At 59.1% G+C, this 24,223-nt stretch overlaps 2 protein-coding genes across 2 annotated transcripts; one reads left to right on the forward strand and one right to left on the reverse strand.

The window, feature by feature from the left end:
* Positions 1-445: 445 nt before the first annotated feature.
* On the forward strand, positions 446-5,753 carry LOC130604612 (ectonucleoside triphosphate diphosphohydrolase 8-like). Its single transcript, XM_057419263.1, has 9 exons — positions 446-773; positions 1,348-1,465; positions 2,357-2,507; positions 3,138-3,297; positions 3,401-3,631; positions 4,120-4,383; positions 4,697-4,807; positions 5,053-5,190; positions 5,395-5,753. The coding sequence occupies exons 1-9, from the start codon at positions 648-650 to the stop codon at positions 5,602-5,604; spliced, it is 1,509 nt and encodes a 502-aa protein (XP_057275246.1). The 5' UTR covers positions 446-647; the 3' UTR covers positions 5,605-5,753.
* Positions 5,754-7,550: 1,797 nt separating this feature from the next.
* LOC130604627 (ectonucleoside triphosphate diphosphohydrolase 8-like) lies at positions 7,551-14,348 on the reverse strand. The gene is made up of 9 exons (XM_057419298.1): positions 14,221-14,348; positions 13,214-13,331; positions 12,545-12,695; positions 11,322-11,481; positions 10,429-10,662; positions 9,289-9,561; positions 8,748-8,858; positions 7,931-8,068; positions 7,551-7,763 (listed from the first exon to the last, which is right to left on the reverse strand). Exons 1-9 carry the CDS (start codon positions 14,341-14,343, stop codon positions 7,581-7,583), a joined length of 1,491 nt encoding a protein of 496 aa, XP_057275281.1. The 5' UTR covers positions 14,344-14,348; the 3' UTR covers positions 7,551-7,580.
* Positions 14,349-24,223: the final 9,875 nt, after the last annotated feature.

Consider the following 24,223-nt stretch of genomic DNA (forward strand, 5'->3'; position numbering starts at 1 on the left):
TGCCCCAGTGCAGGCAGGGACAGCGGCCCAAGACAGTGACCCGGCAGGTGAGGAACCATCCCCATGGCCAGGGTGCCCCACAGCCAGAGACCCATCCCCATGACCAGGGATGAGTCCCCGTTGTCAGCGTCCCATCACCCTGGGGTGGTGCAGGCAGGGCACAGGCAGCGGAACAGGCAGGGGTGCGGGCAGAGGTAGAGGCAGGGTGCAGGAAGCGGTGCGGGCAGGCCGCGGGGTTGCCCCGCCCTTGCCGCGGGCCGTCCCGGGAGGGAACCCGGACACGCGGCGTCGGTTCAGGCCGCACTTTCGCTTTGCATTGCCCCGGGCAGGGGAAGGCAGGGGAAGGCAGGGGAAGGCAGGGAAAGGCAGCGCAGGCAGGGGAAGGCAGGGGCAGGCAGCGCAGGCAGGGGAAGGCAGGGGCAGGCAGCGCAGTCAGTGCAGGCAGCGCAGGCAGCGCCGGGACCCGGCCGTTCCCCGTTGGGCCCGGGCAGCTCCTCCCGCGCTCAGCCGCTGCCCCCGGCGTTGCTCCGCTGAGGACCCCGGGGCAGGGTCGCGGTCCCGCTCCCGCCGTGTCCCGGGGCGCCGCTGGCACCAGGGGAGCAGGGAGGGGCTGGGGCTGCCCTGGCAGAGGCCGTCCCGGCTGCGGGATGCAGAGCCCCGCGCTCAGGGCGCTGGGCTGCGGCTCGGTGGCTGCGCTGGGGGCGCTGGCGGTGGCCGCCTTCCTCCTGCTCCTGACCCCGGCGAAGGACGCTGCCCTTCCTGCCAGGAGCAAAGTAGGTGCCCGGTGGAACCTCCGGCTCCTTCCCACCTCTCGCCCCTCCACCAGCTCTGCCCTCCGCCCCGCCTGCAAATCTTCCCCCAGCCACCCCTACCAGGGCTTCACCTGATGGAGGGCCATCAATCACCCCCTCAGGCATGGTCCCGGCTCCTTGCTAAGGATGGGAGAACAGCTGCTCCATCCGCACCCCAAACACTTCCTTTCCTCTTCTCAGCCACCCTGGTCACCTGGTGGGGTTTCATCTCTCCTGTCGCTTTCTGCTGCCTGATTGTTAAAAGCAGTCAGGGCTTGTGAGAGTTTCTGTTCCCACAGGGGTGGGAGCAGCTCTGGGACGGGTGCCTGGCTGCCTTCCTGCCCTGCAGATCACCCTGCTGACCTGCACGTCTTTCCTTCCTGAGCTGCAGCTCCTTTGGCAAAATCAGGGCGCTCGGAGCTGGAGGGAGGTTGGGCACGCAGACCTGTGCTGCTCATGTGCGCACATGGAGAGCAAAGAGCAGCAGCCTCAGAACCCCCCGAGGGACTCGGTTCAGCCCGAGCGTGCTGTGACCCGTGTCCCCCTCTGTCCCCAGTACGGGCTGGTGTTTGACGCCGGCTCCACGCACACGGCTCTCTACATCTACCGGTGGCCTGCGGACAAGGAGAACGGCACCGGCATCGTGTCCCAGGTGGAGGCCTGCACTGCAGCCGGTGAGTGCCGGGATGTGCTGTCCCTCTGTCCCACGCTCCTGGATCACTGTCCCAGACTCACAGCATCACGGGTGAGCTCAGTCTTTCAGCCTGTGCTGGGAAAAAGGGAGGTGGCCTGGTGGGAGCACCAAAGAAAAGTGTTGAGGGGACGGTCTGCACCTCAGGGTGCCACAGTAACTGCGGGATGCAAAGGTGGGTTCCTGGAGCCAAGTTCTGCCTTGCACATGGTTGCATCAACTCACAGCCTGGGATGCCGGATGGGCAGAGGTTGCTCCTCTCTCGTATAACTGCTTCCTTGGATCTTCTTCCCACACAACTCTTCACAGCTTCTTCCGTAAGCTGGAATCACAGAGTGGTTTGGGTTGGAAGAGACCTTAAAACTCACCCAGTTCCAACCCCTGCCACGGGCAGGGACCCCTTCCGCTAGAGCAGCTTGCTCCAAGCCCCTGTGTCCAACCTGCCCTTGAACACTGCCAGGGATGGGGCAGCCACAGCTTCTCTGGGCACCCTGTGCCAGCGCCTCAGCACCCTCACAGGGAAGAGCTTCTGCCTAAGAGCTCATCTCAGTCTCCCCTCTGTTAGCTTAAATCACCCTTGTCTTATCCCTATATATACCCATGGGACCTCCTAAAAGCTCTGCAGAAGTCCCTAAACATGACTGCAGTTCTGCTGTTTTTCCATACGTGGTTCCTAACGCCCCCCTGGGTCGGTGGTGTTCATTTTGCTATCTCTATGGCATCAAACACAACAGAGTTTGGGGCTGTGACCAGAACATCTGCCAAGTTGCTCCAGGGAGCAGCCTGGGCCTGGTGAAGGGGTGTGCATGTCCCTGCTGTTCCATCCCTCCTGTGTGTCACTGACCTGGCTCCATCACACGGGGCTCTCCTGCAGGACCCGGCATCTCCAGCTACGCAGACGACCCCGCCGGGGCCGGAGCCAGCCTGAAGCCCTGCCTGGACAAGGCCATGGAGATCATCCCGGCAGAGCAGCAGCGGGAGACCCCCACCTACCTGGGGGCCACAGCGGGCATGCGGCTGCTGAGGTACAGCACAGCGCGGAGCCGGCACCTCCACCCTTCCCACCACGTCTCCTGCACCGGAGCCTGGGCAGGGGCTAGGATGGGGCTGGGGGCACAAGGGGCTGCGGGCAGCAGGGGAGCTGTCCCGGAGCCCATGGGGATGGGCAGAGCATCCACATCTGTGGCCTATGGGGTGTCCAAGAGAGACGCTCACTGTGCCCATGGGGAAACCCCACAGCCCTTGTCCCTCCAGGCCCTTGTCCCAAGCCCCTCTCCAGCTTTCCTGCAGCCCCTTTAGGCACTGGAGCTGCTCTCAGGTCTCCCCTTCAGGAGCCTTCTCTTCTCGAGGCAGACCCAGCCCAGCTCTCTCAGCCTGGCTCCAGAGCAGAGCTGCTCCAGCCCTCGCAGCATCTCCATGGCCTCCTCTGCCAGCACCTCCTTTGCCAGACTTGCCATGACCCTTCCTGTGTTCTCAGGCCGAACCCACAGGCAGCATTTTTAGGGGCACTCCCAGCACAGCACAGGAGGGATCTGCTGGCTTTGCCCCGTCTCTGCTCCTTGGCAGCAGCCGCAGGCGCTCGCTGTCAGCCCCGCGCTGGAGCTGCGCGGCCATCGCCTCCTCCACTCGCGGTGTCCATCTCCTTCCCCGGGCAGGGAGCAGAACAGCACCAAGGCCCAGCAGGTCTTTGCCGAGGTGGCCAAGACCATTGGCGAGTACCCGGTGGAGTTCCGCGGAGCTCAGGTCCTGACGGGGAACGAGGAGGGCTCCTTCGGCTGGATCAGCGTCAACTTCCTGCTGGAGACGCTCGTCAAGGTGCGGGCAGGCAGCGGGCTCGGGAGCTGTCCCCTCTGCAGGCTGTGCAGGAAGCTGGTACCCCCGTGCCGGGTCCCGGTGCGTGACTCCCGGTGCGGGGCAGTGCTCCCTCACAGGCACATGGACCCACCCGCCTGCAGAGGATGTGGTTGGAGCTTTGGACCTCGGTGGGGCTTCAACCCAGATCACGTTCCTTCCTGGGACCCCCATAGAAGACAGCAGCACAGGAGCCCTCCTCAGGCTGTACGGGGCCAACTACTCCATCTACACCCACAGCTACCTCTGCTACGGGCAAAAGCAAGCCCTGAAGATGCTGATGGCTTCCTTACACCAGGTAACTGACCCCAGCCTTGTGCTCCTCTCCTGCAGCCTGAACCCTGATCTATGGAGCTTGGTGGGCAGCACCCACTGGGTGTCATGGCTGCAGGGCTGGTGCAAGCCCAGTGAGGATGATGGATACAACAGTGTCACCATGGCAGGAGGCAGTCCCCGGGGGGGGTCCCAACATCCAAGAACAGGACTGTACTGAGATGGAGGTGAACACCCAAGCAGAGGTCTGCTGATCCTACAATGGAGAGAGGGGACAAAATGGGTCCATGCTCAGCACAGAGTGCACACCCCCAAGGCCTTGAGCATGCAGCTGCCCCCTGACCAGTGTGGTTGTGCCATGTTTGTCCCCAGTTCTGTACCTGCACCCCATGGGTGGTGGGGCCAGCATGCTGGTGTCCTGCTGTGGGAACAGGCGCTCTCTGTGGGCTGCTTCTCTCCTTTCCATCTCCATCCTCAGGGCCAGGGTGATGCTAACGCTGCTGCTCTCTCCAGGCCAGCCCGTCCGCTGCTCAGCTCTCACACCCCTGCTACCCCAGGGGGTACCAGGAGAACATCACCACGGCAGAGCTCTACGACAGCCCCTGTGTGCGTGCCCCGAGCAGCCCCAGCGCCGCGCAGCTCCTCAGGGTGATGGGGACAGGGGAGCCAGCAGCGTGCAGCGCCGCCGTGCAGCAGCTCTTCAACCTCAGCTGTGGGGCCAACAGCACGTGTGGGTTCAACGGGGTCTATCAGCCGCCCGTGCGGGGACAGTTCTTCGTAAGGAGCCTCCGTCCCTGTTTCTGGGGGGAGTTGTGGGGTTTTGGGACACCAGAAGCTGGCCATGACCCGGGAAAACTGCTGTAGGAGCAATGGGATGCTGGATGTGCCTGATGCATGGAGATGTGCAGGGTCCTCACCAGGCAGACCCACATCCCTGCTGTCACAGCACCCATCTCTTTCGGTGTGGGCAGCAGTCCCAGTGGGTTTGACAGGCTGAGGGTGGCCTCAGGGATGCCTGCCCAGGGCTGGTGCTGTGGCAGAGCCCTGGGTGCTTTGCTAACTTGACACCCTGGGTTTTAACCACCCACAGGCCTTCTCAGGGCTTTACCACAGCCTTCACTTCCTGAACCTGACGGGAGGGCAGCCCCTGAGCTTGGTCAATGCCACCATCGGGCAGTTCTGCACCAGCACCTGGGAGAAGGTGAGACCCTGCCCAGGGGATGGCAGCCCCTGCCCTTGCTGTGCCTGGACACTGCGCAGCTTGGGGCTCATCCAGAGCGCATCCTCTGGAGAGAGCAGGGAGGAGCACAAGGATCCCTGGCCAGGAGGGACAGGAGAGCAGCCTCGCGGCTCCCCAGGCCCAGCCGTGCCGGGTCTTTGCTCCGGGCTGCACTGTGGGGCTTTCCTGGCAGTGTGGGTGCTCCAAGCACTGCTCCACCCCTGCAGGTGCAGCAGGAGTTCCCCAGCATGAGCAGGATCCAGCTCCGTGATGCTTGTGCAGCGAGCACCTACGCGCTCACCCTGCTCCTGCAGGGCTTCGGATTCAACCACACGACGTGGCTGAACATCCACTTCGCCCGGCAGGTAGGGATGTGCCCGGCAGCTCCCAGCTCCCAGCCCACGCCATGAAAGGGCTCATGCCCACCCTGCACTGCAGCACAGGAGCAGCGGGTGACAGGGCAGCACAGCCCGTTGCCCATGCCCAGGGGTGGCCTTCTCACCTACCTTTGCCTTGGCTACTCTGTCTTTGCAGCCTTTCCCATCCCTCTTCCTTGTCTGTCTGCACAGGTCACTGGTGTAGACGTGGGCTGGACTCTGGGCTACATGCTCAACCTCACCAACATGATTCCCTCGGAGATTCCCCAGAGGGTCGTAGGGCTCCAGAGAAGCAATTGGATAGCAGCCACGGTTCTGTTGGCCACCATGCTCGTCCTCACCTTCTGCCTGCTCGCACTCACGTGCTGCCAGAAAAGCTCCTCCGGTTATGTCAGTCTCTAGCAGTGCCGGCCCCAGGGGCAGCCCAAACACTTGGTGCTGCTGCTGCACTTGTGTGAGGAGCTGCAGAGCAGGGAACCCCCCCTGTGCCCAGGAGCTGCGAACTGGTAACGTGGGTACCTGCGTCCTGGCCTGGTGAGCTGGAACTGGCACAGGCTTTAAAATCTCTGCCCTGTATCTGCGCTGTCTGGTTTTCCCTTCCCCTTGCTGCTGGCTGGAGATGCTCTAGGAGGGAGGGCATGGCCACGTGGGGCAGGGGCTCAGCGCTGGCGGCATGGGGACTGCAGCGATGTGGGGTGGCTGGAGGTGGCAGGTCAGGGAGAAGGGGTGACTGTCAGCAATGGAATCATCATGGGGCTGGTTACAGCCTGCAGCAGATACCCCATGTGGGGCAGACATGACCTGGCCATCCCAGGCCAAGGGGCTGCATTGGCCATTGCATTGCCAGCATCAGGCAGAGGGGCAGCAGCACTGGGGCTATGCAGGGGAGATGGGTCTTGGGTTCTCCCCATGACTGGGAAGCCCTGGGAGGTGGGGGATGGCAGCAGCCCCCTGCTCTCCTGCACGAGGTTCCTCTCCAGTCCAGCTGCAGCCCATGTCTGTGCCCCGCAGACATCTCACCCTCCCTTTCATAGGGTCACAGAATGGTTTGGGTTGGAAAGGGCTTCAAGATCATCTGGTTCCAACCCCTGGCACCAGCAGGGACCAAGCACACAGGTGATTTGGGAATGCTGCCACGACGGGTTAGGGCTCCCTTACAGTTCTGGGGAGTCCCACCGGCAGCCAGGGGCTGGGTGAGGTGAGACACCCCGGCTCTCAGCAGGAAAATGCCTGTCCTGGTGCCCTGCTGGCTTCTCTTCAGCATCTGGCAGATACTGCAGGGGCTTCAGGGGCATCTGCGGCAGAACTGAGCAACGGTGACTGTCCCCTGAGTCCCTGTTGTCATCACCAACCCTGACCTGTGAGATGGAAACCACAAAGTCATGACTGTGCAGGAGCAAAGCAACAGCATTTCCCCATCACTGCCTTTCACACGATTTATTTGGATGCCTGAGGCACCAACAGTCAGCTCCTCACTGCTGAGAGGCACAGAACCACTGAATCACCTGCAGGCAGACAAAAACCAAGCAGACCCCAAGGCAAAGGCAGGGGGGCAGTTGTGGGCAGGATCCAGCTCAGCCCCGTGGGCAGGGTCAGGGCAGGACTAGGAGCCTGACCCCATGGTGTCCAGCCTGATGGTGGGACAGTGTTTGCAGGTGATGGGACACATGAATGTCCCACTACCCAGATGGTGGGACAGTGTTTTTCTCCAGGCAGACATTCAGAAACATAGATCCCTTTATCCCAGAAGAAAGGGAAGATGTGATGGGACAAGACAGACCCTTGGGGAGGCATAGACCATGTTTCTGACTTTGGATGCTCAATTTTGCTTCTGTCTCCAATACCATCAGGTAAGTCCACGCGATTCACCCTCAGGAGAGCCAGATGTGGTACTGCAGAGCATTTCATGCCCCTCACAGGCACCTGCTGGGCTGTTGGTGACCATAACCAGACCCAGCATTGCACCAAGCACCCAGTCACAAGTGCTTGCAGCAGTGCATTATCAGTCTGGCACTTGGGGAGCTCATCCGTGGCCAGGCTGGTTCTCCATGGCCCCACGGGCCAGCTGGTGGGATGGAGGCCACACCTGTAACAGGCATAGCGACATAAGGAGGCAGATGGGCACAGCCGGGGTTCCTGTGGTGTGTAGGCAGAGCTCCAATGGAAACCTCGCATAGTGCCTATCTGCATGGGGGGGCCAGTCCATGTCCAGTCCAACTGGACACTACCCCAGTTCTTCGGTGCTGTCGAATGCTCAGCATCACTGAACCAGCCCCAGGCTGCCAGCTCCGGGGGCAGAAGGAAGGAGGACCCAGCACTGATGGCTTTCCACCATCAGTGGATGCACACCTACCGGGCTCTGAAACGTGCCCAGGCTCCTACACCCACAGGAGCAGGAGCAGGGCAGTGAGTCCCAGGACAAGGGTGAGGATGATGAAGGTGATGGCTGCAGCCCACAAGGAAGGAACGTGCCCCTTCACCCACACCGGGGCCTCGGCCGGGATCATGTTGGTGAGGTTGAGCATGTACCCCAGGGTCCAGCCCACGTCGGCGCTCCCCGCCTGCCCAGGGAGAGGGGACACGAGTTACCCTGCAGGAAAGCCACAGCAGCAGCACCGGCTGCAGCCCAGAGAGTGGCTTCCTGGAGCGTAGCTCTCGCATCACCCGGCATGGGAAGCTGGCTCTTTTCCTCCTCTGCTCCTGCCCACAGGCTGCATTTGCTGCCTACCTTCATCTGGAAGATGATGTTGCTCCAGCTGGTCTCATTGAACTTGTAGGCATCGAGGAGGAGGGTGAGGATGTAGTTGGCATTGGTGCAGTACTTAGGCAGGCGCTGAGGTTTCTCTTCAGGGTAGCTGGCGGAGAGCTGAGGTGGGGAGATGTTTGGAGGGGGAAGGTTACTCGCAGGCAGTTTTTGTGCAGGGACAATGCCCTGACGAGGGCTGTGGGAGGGACAATGGCACTGCAGTCACCAGCATCTGGAAAAAGACTCTGGACCAGGCAGGTATTTGGGACCTGTTCCACATAGGGCAGCTCCTTTGAAGATTTATACCCTACACGGGAACAGAGACATTCCAGCGCTCCTCCTGCCCCACGTTCTCCCATCTCAGCCTCCTTGTGAAGGGGCTCCTCCTCTCTGCCCCATGGTGATCTTAGCACAGCTCTTAGCCTTATCCATCCTCATTTGAATTGCCTCCAGAGTGGTGCCAGCAACTGGGTCTCCCCTCACCATCCTCCAGTGCTGTAGACCCACCTCCATCCCCAGCTCCTGTGCTGGAGGGGAGATTCTGCTGACTTCACCTGCCTTGGCTGCCCCTTTCCCAACTAAAGTTCCTTGCTCATATAATGATGAACGAGGAAGGTCCCCAAGGTGAGTGCAGGACAGCCCTGGCTCTCACACATTGCTCAGGGATGGCTGCGCTGTGTCAGGCACAGCTTGGCAACCAGGGTCCTTTGCCATGGAAGGGTCCCTGCTCCTCTTCCCCCACCCCAGGGCCCCTTTGCTTGTGAAGCTTCCACACTGCCTCCCACCATGAGGAACATACGTCTTCCCAGCTTCTCGTGCAGAAACGTTCAATGGTCTCCCTGACAGCGGCCAGCGTCTGCCCCTTGGTCAGGTTGAGGAACTTGAAGTTATAGTAGAAGGCAGAGAAGGCCTGAAAGGCAAGAGGCAGAAACATCATTGAGCTACAGTGGAGACCAACACCAGGCAGCTGCAGTTTGTCCTACCCTGGTATAGCCCCAGGGCACCACTGTCCATGTCTCAGCAGAGGTGATGGGCCAGGGTGTAGGGGCCTGCTGGCTACAGCAGCACATCCAGTGCCTTGCCTGAAGGCTGCTGGCTAAGCTGGGCTTTATTACTGAAAACCTGGGATGTGGCTTCTCACCGGTTTTGTTAACATGGTCCCATTCGGAGACCTGGCTGGAAAATGAGGCAGCAGCAATCCCTGGTGTGCCCTGGGGCAGGGATAACTTGGGGGATGTTTGCCCCCATTCTGCCGTGGGGAGGTGGCAATGCCACGGGGCACGCAGGGACACCACAGCACATGCTCTGCCATGGAGGTGGGAGGACAGGATTCGCCTTACAATGAACTGCCCTCTGACCGGCGGCTGGTAGATGCCATCGAAGGTGCAGTCCTGGCTCTGGCCACACGCGGAGAAGTTGAAGAGCTTCTTGACGGCAGCCAGGCACCCGCTGGCATCGCCCCTGCCCTCCAGGGTGACGTTCCTGTCGCCAGGGCCCAGGCGTGGGTCGCTCTGGTTCGTGCAGGGGCTGGTGCGGAAGGAAGACAGCGACACGGTTTCATTGTAGTCTGTTGGGTAGCAGGGGTGATGGACTCGGGCACTGGGGGACGACTCCTGGGAACGGCAAAACCGCAGGCTGCAGCCTCCTCCAACCCCTGCTGACTGCAGCTCAGGCACAGGAGCCCCCCAGTGCTCCACCAGCACCATTCCCACTGGGAAAAACATTTCCCCTGTATTTGAGTCATAGAATCACAGGATCCCAGCCTGGTTTGTGTTAGAAGGGACCTTAAAACTCACCCAGTTCCAACCCCTGCCACGGGCAGGGACACCTTCCACTAGAGCAGCTTGCTCCAAGCCCCTGTGTCCAACCTGGTCTTGAACACTGCCAGGGATGGGGCAGCCACAGCTTCTCTGGGCACCCTGTGCCAGCGCCTCAGCACCCTCCCAGGGAAGAGCTTCTGCCTAAGAGCTCATCTCAGTCTCCCCTCTGGCAGGTTAAAGCCATTCCCCTTGGCCTGTCCCTACATCCCTTGTCCCAAGCCCCTCTCCAGCTTTCCTGCAGCCCCTTCAGGCACTGGAGCTGCTCTCAGGTCTCCCCTTCAGGAGTCTTCTCTTCTCCAGGCTGCCCCAGCCCAGCTCTCTCAGCCTGGCTTCATAGGACATAGGCTGGAAACCCAAATGTTCCAGCTTGTGCCCATTGCCTCTTGCCCTTTTAGTTTTCCCCTCTGAGAAGAGCCTGCTTCTGCCTTTTGTACGCCCTGTGTGAGGCAGCTGTGTACAGCCAGGTCTCTCCTGAGCTGCCCCTTCTGACACTTCCCATGCTCCCCTCCACGTCTGCCTCCCTGTGCTCCCACAGGAGTCTGTACCTACTCTCACTCCCTGTTGATGCGTCTCTGGAAGAGCTTTGCCTGTTCTTTATTAACAAGCCTGTTGCTGGCATCATGAGACCAGAGTCCAATTCGCCCCCAGTTCCCCTCTCACCGCAATCAGTTCCTTTGCCAGTCGCTTCAGCATCTCGTTCTGGCCATAGCAGAGGTAGCTGTGTGTGTAGATGCTGTAGTCATACCCGTACAGTGTGAACTTGGAGCCTTCCTTCCAGTTCACCACTGAACCTTCGGGTATAAAGCTGATTTGGGTGGATGCTCCTCCAAGATCCAGTGCCCCAAAAATGTTGGCTGCCTCTGGATGAACCCACGTGTGTGCTTTGGGCGAGTACTGCCAAAGGGAGACAGGAGAGGAAGAGAAGCACACCGCTGGTCTTACTTGCCCTGAGCACAATTCTCATCCCATTGAAGCCAATAGGGTTTTGTTACTAAATTCAATGGGTATTCAACTCAATTCTTTCCCTAAGGGAGGCCTCCCCTGCCCAGCCATTTGTCAGAGCCAGGAAAAGCAGACTTTCAGCTCTCTGAGGGTCAAGATGTGCCCCTGAGCTGTGGGCTCATATGGCTCCATCCCCATTTCAAAGTGCTGGTGGTGACCTGGCTTGGAGAATCCCTCCAGCAGCCTGCACAGGAGCTCCCGGCTGCAGCAGTGATGGGCAGAGAGTGGCATGAGAGAGCTTTGGATCAGGTCTCGCAGTGCCACATGGAGAGAGCCCTTCCCAGGGCAGTGGGACAGAGCCCAGCAGGAGCCAACGGTCCCAACCAGGCTGCAGTGCCGACATCACTGTCCCAGGAGACCCTGTGTCCACACCGTGTGGAGATGTGCCCTTAGCTCTTAGCAGACAGCCCCATTCCCGATTCCTCCCTCCACAGACTGGCTGCTTCCCCGTGATCATTCCCAGCAGCCGCTGACCTTTGTGCAAAGCGAGCTTAAAAATCAGAAAACCCAAAAATCAGCAAAGGTGCGGCGGGGTTTGAGCCTTCTCCCACCTTAGTGAAGGAGCCCAGCAGGTAGTTGGTGGTGATCCAGCCATAAGCCCCCTCCTCCTCTCCTGTAAGGATTCGAGCCCCTTTGAAAGCCACTGGGTACTCTTGCATGGTTTTAGTGACTTCAGCCAGTACTTGCTCTGCTGCTGAGCTGTTCTGCTCCCTAGAAAGGGCCCAGAGGTCAGGACACGTACCCACCTGCACCAGTACTACAAAGGAAGCACCAGGAACCAGTCTTTTTCCCCAGTTCCACATACTCCAGTTTTCTGCAACGAGCAGCTTATGTGAAATGTTTCCTGCCACATTGACTTGTCAAAGCTGCTCGAGCATCCCAGCTGTCTACGTGAGGCATCACTAATCCAGGAGCAACATCAATCTCTTCCCTCCAGCGCGGCTTGGTCTAGTCTGTGAAGCCACCTTCCCCTACCTAAGCACCTTCATAGTGCTGGAGGAGGGAAGAGCTTGTGCTGCAAAGCCCAGGTTTGAACATCCCCCCACTGACTACTCCAAAGGGCTGGTTGCTGAGCTGGGCCTGGCTTCAGACCTCTGAGTGGGGGAGATGTGTGGGGCTGCTGGCATGTGCTCACTCTCTGAAGCGAGGAACCTTCAGGCTATGACTGGCTCCTTCCCAGGGAAGGGCTCTCATTGCCAGGACACAAATAATGTAGCATATCTGCAACCATGAAACCAAGCACCGTGAAATGAAGGCTGACATTTGAGGAAAGCTAATATGGGCTGGTGAAAGGTAATGGGAGGTACTGCAGCATCTTACTGCCTCCTACATCTGCCCAACTTCCCCACCAGCACCATCCATCTGGGCAGATCATAGAACCATAGAATAGTTTGGGCTGGAAGGGACCTTAAACCTCACCCAGTTCCAACCCCTGCCACGGGCAGGGACACCTTCCACTAGAGCAGCTTGCTCCAAGCCCCTGTGTCCAACCTGGCCTTGAACACTGCCAGGGATGGGGCAGCCACAGCTTCTCTGGGCACCCTGTGCCAGCACCTCAGCACCCTCCCAGGGAAGAGCTTCTGCCTAAGAGCTCATCTCAGTCTCCCCTCGGGCAGGTTAAAGCCATTCCCCTTGGCCTGTCCCTACAGGCCCTTGTCCCAAGCCCCTCTCCAGCTTTCCTGCAGCCCCTTCAGGCACTGGAGCTGCTCTCAGGTCTGCCCTTCAGGATCTTTCTCTTCTCCAGGCTGACCCAGCCCAGCTCCACCAGCGATACCTCAGTAGCCTCATTCCTGCTGTTGCTCCAAGATAAGCTGGGACTTCCCTCTGTTTTGCAGCAGGAACAACCTTCAGGGCTTTATCCAGACACTCCCTTATGGAATCACCAGCTTTCGGGGGATCATTGGCATAGCTTGATATGCCTTGTCCTGGAAGAGAGTCAGGCTGGGACAGGCTGATGGAAACGGCTGGGGACAGGGATGCGGGAGAAAGAGGGCACAGGGCACTGAGATCTGTCAGCAACAAAGGGTTGCTTCTGCAGGGTGCCCTGGTCCCCCAGGACCTGACTGACCCATTTCCCTCCTGTGGCTTCCCCACCTCTCCCATGCTTTCAGCAGTGTCTCCAGCTGTAGAGGCGAGACCTTCCCCAGCCAGGACAGCAGCTTGGGCAGTCCAAGGTGCGGGAATGGAAACCCAGAACACCAAGGTCCATCAGTTCCATCAAGTGGCACTACATGGTCCTGAGGGCTCTCTGACCACATGTGAAGCCAGTGGGGAGTCAGGGACCACTCTGCCTGCAGCCAGGGCTCTCCCCTGTGCCAGCAGTGCCAGCTCGATGGACAGAGCTGCCCAGCATGGGCCAGTCAGCAAGAGGAAGGGCCAGGTCATCCCACCCACCACACCGACACGCAGGGCAGCACAGAGCCCATGGCAGGGGGATACTGACCATGGACATCACAGGACAAGGTCTGGCTGACCACACCGGTGTCGTTCTCCTTGTCTGAATCCCACTCGTAGACAAACAGAGAGGTGTGGGATGAGCCTGCATCAAACACCATCCCATACTGGAAGGGAAAACGCAGACATCACATTGGTGGGAGGAGCAGCAGCCTGTCCCCAGCCTCACCATGACCCTGCCAGGGTGGTGAGGCCAGAAGATGCCCCAAACTCAACTCTCTGAGGCTCAGCTATCTGCAGCGTGGCAGAGCTGAGCTGTGACAGCACCTGGCCTTGGCATGGGCATTTCTCACAGCAATGGAGAAATTCCCCTCTCCCGAGGCCTGTGCAGCACCGTGAGCTCACACTGACTTTTCTGAGCTGTTTCCTCATGCCTTATTTATTTTCTTTCTTGGTTACAAGCCCTTTGTGCCTACACCAGCCCCACCTTGGGGCCAGCAACCCCCCCATCCCCAGTGCTCTCTGCTGCCCATACGGCTGCACCCAGCCTGGGCAGGGACAGGCAGCACCACAGCAGCCCCAGCCCAGGAGCACCCAACTGCACACCTCTCCCACATAAAGCCCTCCACCTCACCCTAAAACTGTGCCAAGCCTCTTCCAGCAGCCAGGGAGGGATGCTAAGCTGCAGGGGATGCTTGTACTGTGGGTCAGGGCAGGCTGGTGGGAGCTGGCAGGTACAAGTGTCATCAGGAGGTGTTGTGCCATGGGAGGGCAGAGGGAGCAGGACAGGGCTTTGCCCTACACATCTGTCTCAAGGTAATCCCCTCAAAACATGTCCAGCACATAGCATGGTGGCCAGTTTCAGAGCAGGCTTCCCCCTCTGACTTGGAGGTGTCCAGGCTGTATTTACTTTGCATCTTGAGATGGGAAGAAAACACCCACCCAGCTACTACCAACCCTTCACCTCCAAACCAAAGACAATGTAGGTAAGGTCTCTGAGCACCTGCCCAAGGGGACTGGTCTCTGCAGTGATGTTCAGGGACCTTTTGGGCTCACCTTGGCAGTGGGTGGCAGGGTGACATCTTCAATGCTCACCAGGCTGAGAACAAGGGCAATAAGGGAGAGCGCGACCAGTGCCCCAACAATGGCACTGGTGAAGTGTTTCTTGCTCGTGAACATTGTGGTGAGGGCTCCTGCAAACCCAAACACAGGAGAGAGGTGGTTGGACATGGCCAGCTGAGAACACCAGCTGTCAGCGGGAGCTGCAAGGAGAGCAGCTCAGAAAGCTGCCCCCAGGCTGAGCCTATATCGAGCTGTGCAACTCGGAGATCCCGGTGGATGATCAGACCTTTCCCTGGGAGAAGCAAAACTAGGATGAACCAGGGGGGATGGAAGATGAGGGGTTGGCTGCCCAGCAGCCTGGCGCAGCTGTGATGGGATGCCACGGTCCCCCAGGTCCTGCACCCGCTCCTGCTCAGCTCACCACTACCTGGAAGGATGAGGGCCAGGAGGAGGGAATGAAGCAGTGCCCCAGACAGAGGGGACCACAGGAAACCCCAACCCTCTCAGCACGAGGTGCTGTAGCAGGAGAGGTGATTTTACCTGAAAGGTGCACCTAGGGTCAGCTCACCTGCAGCACTGCCAGACCCTGCTCCAGGAGCCCCCAGACACTGGGATCCCTCTGAGCTGGCTTTGAGTCCTTGCTGTGGCTCTGGGCTCCTCTACTGCCGGCAGCAAACCCACCCTGGTCTTGCCTTGGTGTCCTTGGGAAGCAGACACTGCTGGAAAGTCTCTTCCCTGTTACTTTGTCCCAGACCTCATCAGCCTCAGTCAAGACTCCTGACTATGAGTTCTCATTTGTCTCACAGGTGTATTTACAGCTCGGTTTGGCATCTTGACACATCTTCAGCCAATTAGTTCCTCCTCCTCATTTAAATGAAATCACACACAGGAGCCCTGCAGCAGTTAGCACACACCTCTCCTGTTAACCCTTGTCTCACTGCTTCTTTGTGCCTTTACACGCACCCCTTTCTGTTCTCTTCCTATCCACAGTCGTAATTATTTCCATTATGGTCTCTACGAGGTCTATGGGAGGTAACAGTGATATTTCCGGTATCCAGTGCCCTGAAAATACACACCCAGTGGTAGGTGCCTTGCTAAGTTTTATTACAAAGTAGGAAGCAATTAGAAGGAAAATCCCATCAGAGGAGGAGGATGCCCCTGCCGGGGGTCTCAGCAGCTCTCGCTGAGCTTTGCCAGGGCATTGCCAAGACACTGTCATGGCCCAGCTGGGACCTTGCTCACCTTCCCCATGTGCGACTCAGCCCCAGGCTGCTCCTGGCTGGGGATCCCTGCAGACACAGGGACACTGAGGAGAGCCGAGGGATGGGGAGGGCTCAGGTCCCTGCAGCCCCCAGCTCTGCCCACAGCCTCCCGTCGCTCCGGGCATGCGCTGGGGGCTCATGGTGCAGGTTGGGAATCACGGCCCAGCCCCAGCCCCAGGACCTCAGCCGGGCTGGGCAGGGCTGCTGGACACGGGACCTGCTCTCTGGGGGCCCCAGGGAAGCTGCTGGTTCAGCTCCCTGATGAGAGCCTGCAGGGCTATCACAAGGGTGATCTCGATGGAAGGATTCAGTTCCCAGCTGCCTGATCTCAGCTCAGCCAAATGGGAAACGTGTGACCCCCACTGCATGTGACCTTCCTGGAGCACCTTTCCCTGCGCCCGGAGGGATGGTGGATTCTGAGGCCCCCTGTGTGCACAGGAAGCACCACGCTGTGAATTCGGGGGGCAGCGCTCCCTGGGTGCTGCCCCATGTCCCGTCAGTCTGCAGCCTGTACCAAGCTGGGTGCTTGTGTTGTGCCCTGCTGGCGGGGTGCATGCCTGGAGCCCAGAGATGCCCCTGCTCCTGTATCCCCACCTCCACACAACACTTCACCTTTGGACTCACGTGGCTTCAAGGGAAGGGGCTGAATGAGAGTCCACTACCTTCCCAGGTCTCTGGCTGCACAGTGGCTGGTCCAGAGATGTCCTGAGCCAGGGGGACTCATCCCCATGCAGGACAGGCACTCATCAGCCCCAGTCCCCCCCACGACACATGGCACTGCGTGGTGACTGTGTGCACCCTGAGCCAACCAAACCCTCTGGCTCCTGCCTCCAAACCCAGGCTGAGCAACTCTCTGGTTTACTTGTCCTGATCCTTCCCTAGCAAATAGTTCAGAGGTTATGTGATAACATCTTAACTGCCTCTGGGCAGGACAGGTAATGATTTCCCAGGAGGGAGCTAGGACTCCATCCACAAGCACCCGGGCTGCGGGGCTGCCTGACCTGCTGCTTCTGTCCCTGTCCCTTGGGGTCCGGGTCTCTTAGCCAGGCTCAGCCCTTTGGCAACCCTGCTGCCACCAGCATGGGGCAAGCTCTGCCAGGAGCAGCCCTGGTCCGTGTGAGCACAAGGGCAGGGAAGGACAGAGCTGGCTGGGACTCAGCTGACACCATGCCACAGTGCGGGGCAGGCTCTCCTGGGCTGCCAAAAGAAGGGGAGGATGGAATGGTCTGAATCCAGCCTGGGGCTTGTCCCAGGAGGGGCTGGGGTGCCCCTGGGGCCAGGCACCCAACACAAGCTTTGCAATGGTTCTGGTCCACCACTACAGCTCCTGAGGGCAATGGGCCCCTCATGAGTGTTGCGGGTAGCACAATGCGCTCAGGCAGGTGGGGACGGGTGCCACCGAGGCACGCATGGTCCCACCCACAGTCTGTGGCCCTGCCTCAGTGATGTGGTCCCTCGAGGAGCTGTGTTCACTCCAAGGATGCTGTGGAGCAGCCCCAGTGCTCTGGAGCTGCTGAGAGCCCTCAGCCACGCATCTTCATAGAATAATGGAATGATGGGATGGTTTGGGTTGGAAGAGACCTTAAAGCTCATCCAGTTCCAACCCCTGCCACAGACAGGGACCCCTTCCACTAGAGCAGCTTGCTCCAAGCCCCTGTGTCCAACCTGGCCTTGAGCACTCCTCGACAGGATGGCAGCAGCCCTGCTGCTGAGATGGGCACAGCCCCTGAGGGCTGGAGGTCGGTACCAAGCTGGGGATGGCGCCTGTAGACAGCCCTGAGCAGAACACGGGCGTCCACAGCCGGGGTGTTCGCTCGCTGTGAAGGCAGTGCCTGTGCTGCACCAGTTCCTGTTCACATGAGATGTGCCCAGCAGCCATAGACTTCACAGCCATGAGTGTGGCCAGCAGACATGTCTCATGCTGCCCTTCTGCCACCTCCTGGGGTCCTGAGCGCCCACCTTCCTCTGGGGAGGCAGAAGCAGGAGAACCAGCATCACCAGCACTGTCCTTGAGCAAACAGCCTGCCTGGGTGCCCAAAGCCTGGCAGGGCTCGGGCAGAGCTGCGGGATGGGGGGTGCCCAGGCACAGGGCACTTGGCACCGCTGGGGCTGGGCTCCAGGAGCTCCTCCGCCTGCTGTAGCTCTCCTCCTCCTGCCTGAAACCCAGCGGAGGCTGCAGGCCCCGAGCTGCCCTGGCCAAGGGGGACCAGGAACCCCCATTCCCAGCACCCCATTTTCTAGGGCCCTTATTTCTGTGCTGTCCTATGGGCCCCGATGGGCTGTGGACAAAGGCAAACAAGCTCCGAGCCAGGAGCTTTGCTCGGAGAGGTAAATGGTTCAGCAAGAAAATCCAATGACATTTAGGGCTTCTTCATTTACATCAGATATTCCTGAGCCAAGTCACAGGTAATGGCTTAATTTGTGGACAAAATCCTCCCTGGAAAAGCTTTAGAAGGACAGTGCTGGGAGGAGGCAGGGCATGCTGGGGGGGGGGCAGAGCCCATGAGCCCAATGAGAGCAGGGGAAGGGCTCCCTGAGAACCTCTTCCCAAAGCTGCATCCCTAGCACGCTGCATCCCTAGCACGCTGCATCACACACAGCTCCTCCTGTGCCTGCTCCCCCGGGGGGTTCCACAGAGACTCCTTGATGAGCTCATTAGATAATTGCCTTAGATTTCCATCCTCCTGCTGAAGGGGCTGAGCACCGGCTCCTTCTCCTTCCCCCTGGCATTCCAGCAGGGATGAGTCTGTTTCCCCCCTTGCCGGTGCCTGCCCCAAGTGCAGCCCCTGCCCCGGCTGGGCCCTAGCGAGGTGACAACAGCCTGGCCCTGGGTCACATACAGCATGGCCATCACTGTTCTTCAGCTAGTCCCACCCAAACAGGTGTCTGTCTGGTAAAACACAGGCTGGAGCTCAGGGTGACGGGGTGAACAAGGTACGGGGTATGGCAGGACCTGGAAGGGCCATTGGGTGCCTGGCGCACAGGAGCACCCACTCTGACGTGGCTCTCCCAGGTCCTCAGTGCTCAGGAGCCCCAGCCCTGTTTGCCTTCAAGGACATGCTCTGGTGAGAGCTACCTGTGCTATTTGCTCATAACTGAAAAGGACCTGCATCACAGCCTGGTTTGGGTTGGAAGGGACCTTAAAGCTCCTCCAGCTCCAACCCCTGCCACGGGCAGGGACACCTTCCACTAGAGCAGCTTGCTCCAAGCCCCTGTGTCCAACCTGGCCTTGAACACTGCCAAGGATGGGGCAGCCACAGCTTCTCTGGGCACCCTGTACCAGAGCCTCATTCTTCTCACTGCAGGTGGACAAATCCACTGTGGAGAAGTGGTAGAGTACACACACACACACCTGTTTGATCTGCTTTTGTCTGTGGCCCTTGAAGTGACTCTCTGAGACCAAGAAGGAAGTTGCCAGGCTGGTGTGGACACTCAGCAGGGTTTGAGGCCAAGCCATTACTGCCAGTCACTGAGATGCTGGTGTATGTGAAATGAGATCACCTCCATTGCTACCATCTTCCCTGTGCCTCCTGAGGAGGGAACACCCTGACTCAGCACCAAAAGAGAGTCTCTCATTTCCCCACCATTCAATTTCTGCACCACGAGGTCACCCCAGCTCTGGCAGTGGGAGGTGTGGGCGTGCTCTATGCAGGTCCCTTGTCTCTGGGTGAGCTCCATCCCTCACTCCTGGCCACTGTTCCCCTTCCAGACCCACTCCGGGTCTTGCTGTGACTGGTCCCAGCAGGGACCAGCTTTATCCTGCCCTTCCATTCCAGCAAGACTGGTGGAACTGGGGCCATTTAAAGGTGCCTTTGGGATCCCCACACCTGCTGTCCCAGCTGGCAAATAGCACACCAGCCCCTTCCTCCTCCCTCCTGCCTTTCTTAGCATGCACCATTATTAAACATGCCCTAATTGCCCCTGCCTGGGACTTGGTGCCACATCTCAGCTCTGGGTGATCTGGGTCAGGGACATGTGCCTGGAGCCAGCCCCTGTTCTGGCCATGGACGCCCCGGTGCGTTCCCTTCCCTGTGCACAGCTACCACAGAGCAGGTGCTGGCGCTGGTTCCATCTCCCACAGCACTCAGTGGGGCTCAGCACAATGCTGCAATCCTCATGAGATCCTGGGATTAATGATACCAATGGAAGTATCAGTATTTCAGTACTGACAGTGGAGCTGGCTGAGCCCTGCAGGGGCAGGCACCGGGAACAGGCACCAGCTCCCTGCTGGGCGCGGGATGTGCTGCCCAGCACTGTGTTAATGGGCTCCATGTGGATGTGCTGGGATGGAAGGCCATGGTGGAGGCCCCATGAGGTGAAGGCTGTTGGATGCTGTGCCACTCTTAACATCTAACTCTAAAGTCTCAGCAAAGCTTCTGAGAAGCTGTTCTGGGGAATTCACCTTTGCTGCAGCCTCCCTTCCTTCGGCCTTTCCTCTTTGTTCCCCCACCACCCTGGCTGCTTTCCTCTGGGCTTTCAGCACTTGCTCCACACTTCACATTTTTCCAAGGGTGGTGACTCAAACTGCACCTGTGCTTTCAACTGCTGATGAAGTCCTGGTGGTCACCGCATCTCTGCTCCACCCCAAGGATGCTGTAAAAGCCAACAAAGCTAATGCAGATCAAATTCTGGGGTCACTGAGGTCAGCCACTACCCAGGATGTCATTTAATTCCCAGTCCTGACACCTACGTGTTCTCCCTTCATCTTCCACAAATGATAAACCCCACCGATCCTTTCTGACCTTGGTGCCTTGCTCTCGACTTCACAACCCTCCGGCAGACATTCCACCACCCTGGCTTCCTTCCGTGCCGCTCCCCAGCGTGTCTGCAGGGCAGCCTCTGGGCTGGGAGCGAGCCAGGGCTCTCCCCTCACACAGAGCTGCAGTTGGGTGTGGGAAAGGCAGCAACAAAAACAGACCCAGAGGTGAGATGTTTACCTTTGCCAGAGCCTAATCCAGAGTCTGTTGGCCCAGGTGTATTCCACTGTGTAACAGAGTCTGTTGGCCCAAGGCTTGAGCAGCCTCCCTCCCCATGCCAGGGAACACTGGGGAGCACGTGGTTCGCACCAGGCAGACGACAGGGTCAGGGTTGATCCCCTCAAGCTGTGCCCACAGGATTTCACTGAGGATGCTCCCAGCAGGAGTTTTGTGTGGCCACATCTCCCCGGTCACCGGCTGCAGGGGCTGGGGACACAGATGTTTTGCTGCAGGACCTGGATGCCCTGGGCCCAGCAGGTGACTCCTTTGCATGAGGAGCAAGTCCCAGGGTAGGATATGGCTGGTGCCGACTGCCAAGAAACCCCCACCACCCTGGCCAGGCAGCCCCCCACGGCAGCCCCCCAAGTGCCACAGTTCAGCAACGTGTCCCCCTGCGTCCCCAACCCCCTGGGAGCTCACCTGACCTCAGAGGAGCAGAGCTGGGACCCGCTGGCCACTGGCTCTTCCCCAGGACAGCTCCAGAATGCTGGAAAAGCCACTTGCAAGCAGGTGGACGTGGCCCTGTCCCTTTGTCACACCCCACACCTGGTGACACTCTGCTTGCGAGGTTGGGGCTGCTGGTCCTGGGCCCCGTTCCGTGCCAAGCGAGGCTGAAGCATGTGCTCATCTGTTTGATCTGGGTTTTCCTGGGTTTGCCCCTCTCTGGTGGTTTGGGAGCTGTGGGAGAGTCCAAAGGCACGGAGCAGTCCCCAGGGCAACTCCATGAGTGTCCCCTCCTGACTCAGAGGCTTTGCTGCTTTTCCTGCTCCTCTCCTCTCCACCATCACCAACCACCCGCCGTGGTTCTGGTTCTTCACACCCATCAGCAGGTGCTGGTTGCCCCCCCCGCACCACCCCAGCCTTGCCCTCAGCCCCACTGCCCCTTACCCGAGACCTCCCTTCCCAGACCCACAACAGTGACTGCAGCATCCATGGCCTGTGCACTGGGAGCTACCAGGCACGTTGTGGGCACAACCACAGCACCAGGACACCGAGAGCGGGGCTGGGCTCACACTGGAGTGAGGTGGAAGTGGACAAGGAGCAGAAGCTGTGCTCCTCCCAGGTGATGCGTCCTTGCTTTGCTGTAGCTTGGCCCATGTCAGCAGATGGCTGGTTCCAAGTGGACAGACCAGAGGAACATCCAGAACATTACAGCTGCACCTTGGTGACACTGAGCCTGGGAAAACCACATCACAAGCTGAAACAGGAGCAGAGGAGGTCCTGTGAGGCAGGTGCCAGTGCTCAAGGCCTGGCACCACCTCAGAGTCTGCCACGGTGGAGCAGAATGGGTGCTCCCGGCCCATACTTACAGCACAGGACCTCGGCGCCAGCCTAGGATGGGCATTGAGAGTCACTGGGGACAAGGAGCCAGGGATTGAGCCAGGTGCCACCTGAACAGAGGCTGGTGGGAAGCAGGTCACAGTGCACATCTTAACATGTGCCTATAAAAGATGGGGAGAGACTTTTCTGCAGGGCCTGTTGTGACAGGACAAGGGGTGATGGATTTAAACTAAAAGGGAGATTCAGGCTGGATGTGAGGAAGAAATTCTTTACAATGAGGGTGGTGAAACACTGGCACAGGTCGCCCAGAGAGGTGGTGGATGCCCCATTCCTGGAGACATCCCAGGCCAGGCTGGATGTGGTTCTGGGCAACCTGATGTAGTTGAAGATGTCCCTGCTCATTGCAGGGGGTTGGAACTGGATGAGCTTTGAAGGTCCCTTCCAACTCAAATCATCCTGTGATTCTATCACCAGGGGCTAAGCTCAGCGTGGCCCAAATGGACGTCAGCTCATGGGTCCTGCTGGAGCAGGCAGCTGGTTGTCCTGCTGCTGTCCTGTGACAGCCAGGACGAGCCAGCAGCAGTGCAAAGGGACAATCATTGTCACCAGCAGGAAACTTCCTCACAGTTCCCATTCACTTTCTAGAGAGGAAAGAAGCAGCCGCTTGTTCATTGTCCTCAGAGCACCTCACGTGGAGATCAGACCCACAGACATGTTCCTGGTGCTCCTCAGGCCTCTGCTAAACAGCTCTGAACTGGAGAGCTGCTTGTAGGGCAGTTCTGCAGCTCCAGATCCTCTCCGCACGAAGCAGTAAGGGTGGTATCAAGAGGAGCTGAGTGGATGGGGCAGAGACAGGGATGGGCCAGGGAGCAGCAGAGCCTGGAAGGGAAGTCCTGGCTCCCATGAGGTGCTTTGTCAGAGACATCATCAACAGAGTCCAAAGGTAAAACTGCGTCAGAAGGCGACCAGTCCCTGGGCCTGGTTCCAGAGCAACCCCTGATATCTCACACCCTCAGCACCCTCGTGGTGGGAGCTGAGCCCAAGTGACGCAGAGGTCTGACCTGCTGTTGGTATTGAACCCACTGAGCCACACCTCCCTGAGGAACACTGACTCACTGACACTTCCCAGGGCCTGGGGACAGTGTTTCACACCAACACTGGGGTTCACAGTGACACCCCCCCCCTTCACAATCAACATCAGCCATGCACCCTCCTGATCCTCTGCCTCGACCCCAGCATCCCATCTCAGTACTCAGGGAATGGATCTGAAATAAAGAAAAAAAACCCACTTTTTTGTTTGAAAATACACACATCAGTTCTCTCTGGCTCAGAGCATGGCCATGTAACACCCTGCAGAGCACTGAAGGCATGAAACAGCTCAGGGAAGCAAAAGACAGAAACAAATCAGCTGTGCTGGTGAATCATGGAATCCCAGCCTGGTTTGTGTTGGAAGGGACCTTAAAGCTCCTCCAGCTCCAACCCCTGCCACATCCAGGGACACCTTCCACTAGAGCAGCTTGCTCCAAGCCCCTGTGTCCAACCTGGCCTTGAACACTGCCAGGGATGGGGCAGCCACAGCTTCTCTGGGCACCCTGTGCCAGCACCTCAGCACCCTCCCAGGGAAGAGCTTCTGCCTAAGAGCTCATCTCAGTCTCCCCTCAGGCAGGTTAAAGCCATTCCCCTTGGCCTGTCCCTACATCCCTTGTCCCAAGCCCCTCTCCAGGTTTCCTGCAGCCCCTTCAGGCACTGGAGCTGCTCTCAGGTCTCCCCTTCAGGAGCCTTCTCTTCTCCAGGCTGCCCCAGCCCAGCTCTCTCAGCCTGGCTCCAGAGCAGAGCTGCTCCAGCCCTCGCAGCATCTCCATGGCCTCCTCTGGACTCTCTCCAACAGCTCCACGTCCCTCTTGCGCTGCTGCCCCAGAGCAGGATCAGGGCTGCAAGGGGGGGTCTCCCCAGAGCACAGCAGAGGGGCAGGGTCCTCTCTCTGAGCTGCTGCTCATGCTCTGAGGGCGCAGCCCAGCACAGGGGGGGTTCTGGGCTCAAGTGCACACTGAAGCTGGATCATGTGGAGCTTCTTGTCAACCAAAAGCTGAAGTCAGTGTGGCCTCAGGCAGTGTAGGTGAGGCAGCTGCAGGGGTGTCCGAGGACACCCACAGCAACCAACCCCCAGATAATCCCCCTTCTCCAGGCAGGAATTTTAAATACAAATGCCTTCTAAGGAAAAAAAAAAAAAATAGAACTAATCCTTCCATGCGTTTTTATTTTAAAATAAAACGACTGCCAAACAGTGCAGGGCAGGATGCGCAGCAACACCTGGAGCTGAGTGAACTGAAACGAGGATGCGGCACGGAAGGGTCTCTGGAAGAACCACGGCACTGTACGGCCCTGCAGCGAGCTCAGTGGCAGCCCACAGCGCCAGCACACAGCGCCAGCCCTGTGTGCCCTGCTGCCCTGTGCACAGACACACTCCGCGAACCGCGG

Source organism: Pezoporus wallicus, unplaced genomic scaffold (genome assembly GCF_028554395.1).
Source record: "Pezoporus wallicus isolate ANWC-B61680 ecotype Strahan unplaced genomic scaffold, APGP_CSIRO_Pwel_v1 contig_10790, whole genome shotgun sequence".
Classification (NCBI taxonomy): domain Eukaryota; kingdom Metazoa; phylum Chordata; class Aves; order Psittaciformes; family Psittacidae; genus Pezoporus; species Pezoporus wallicus.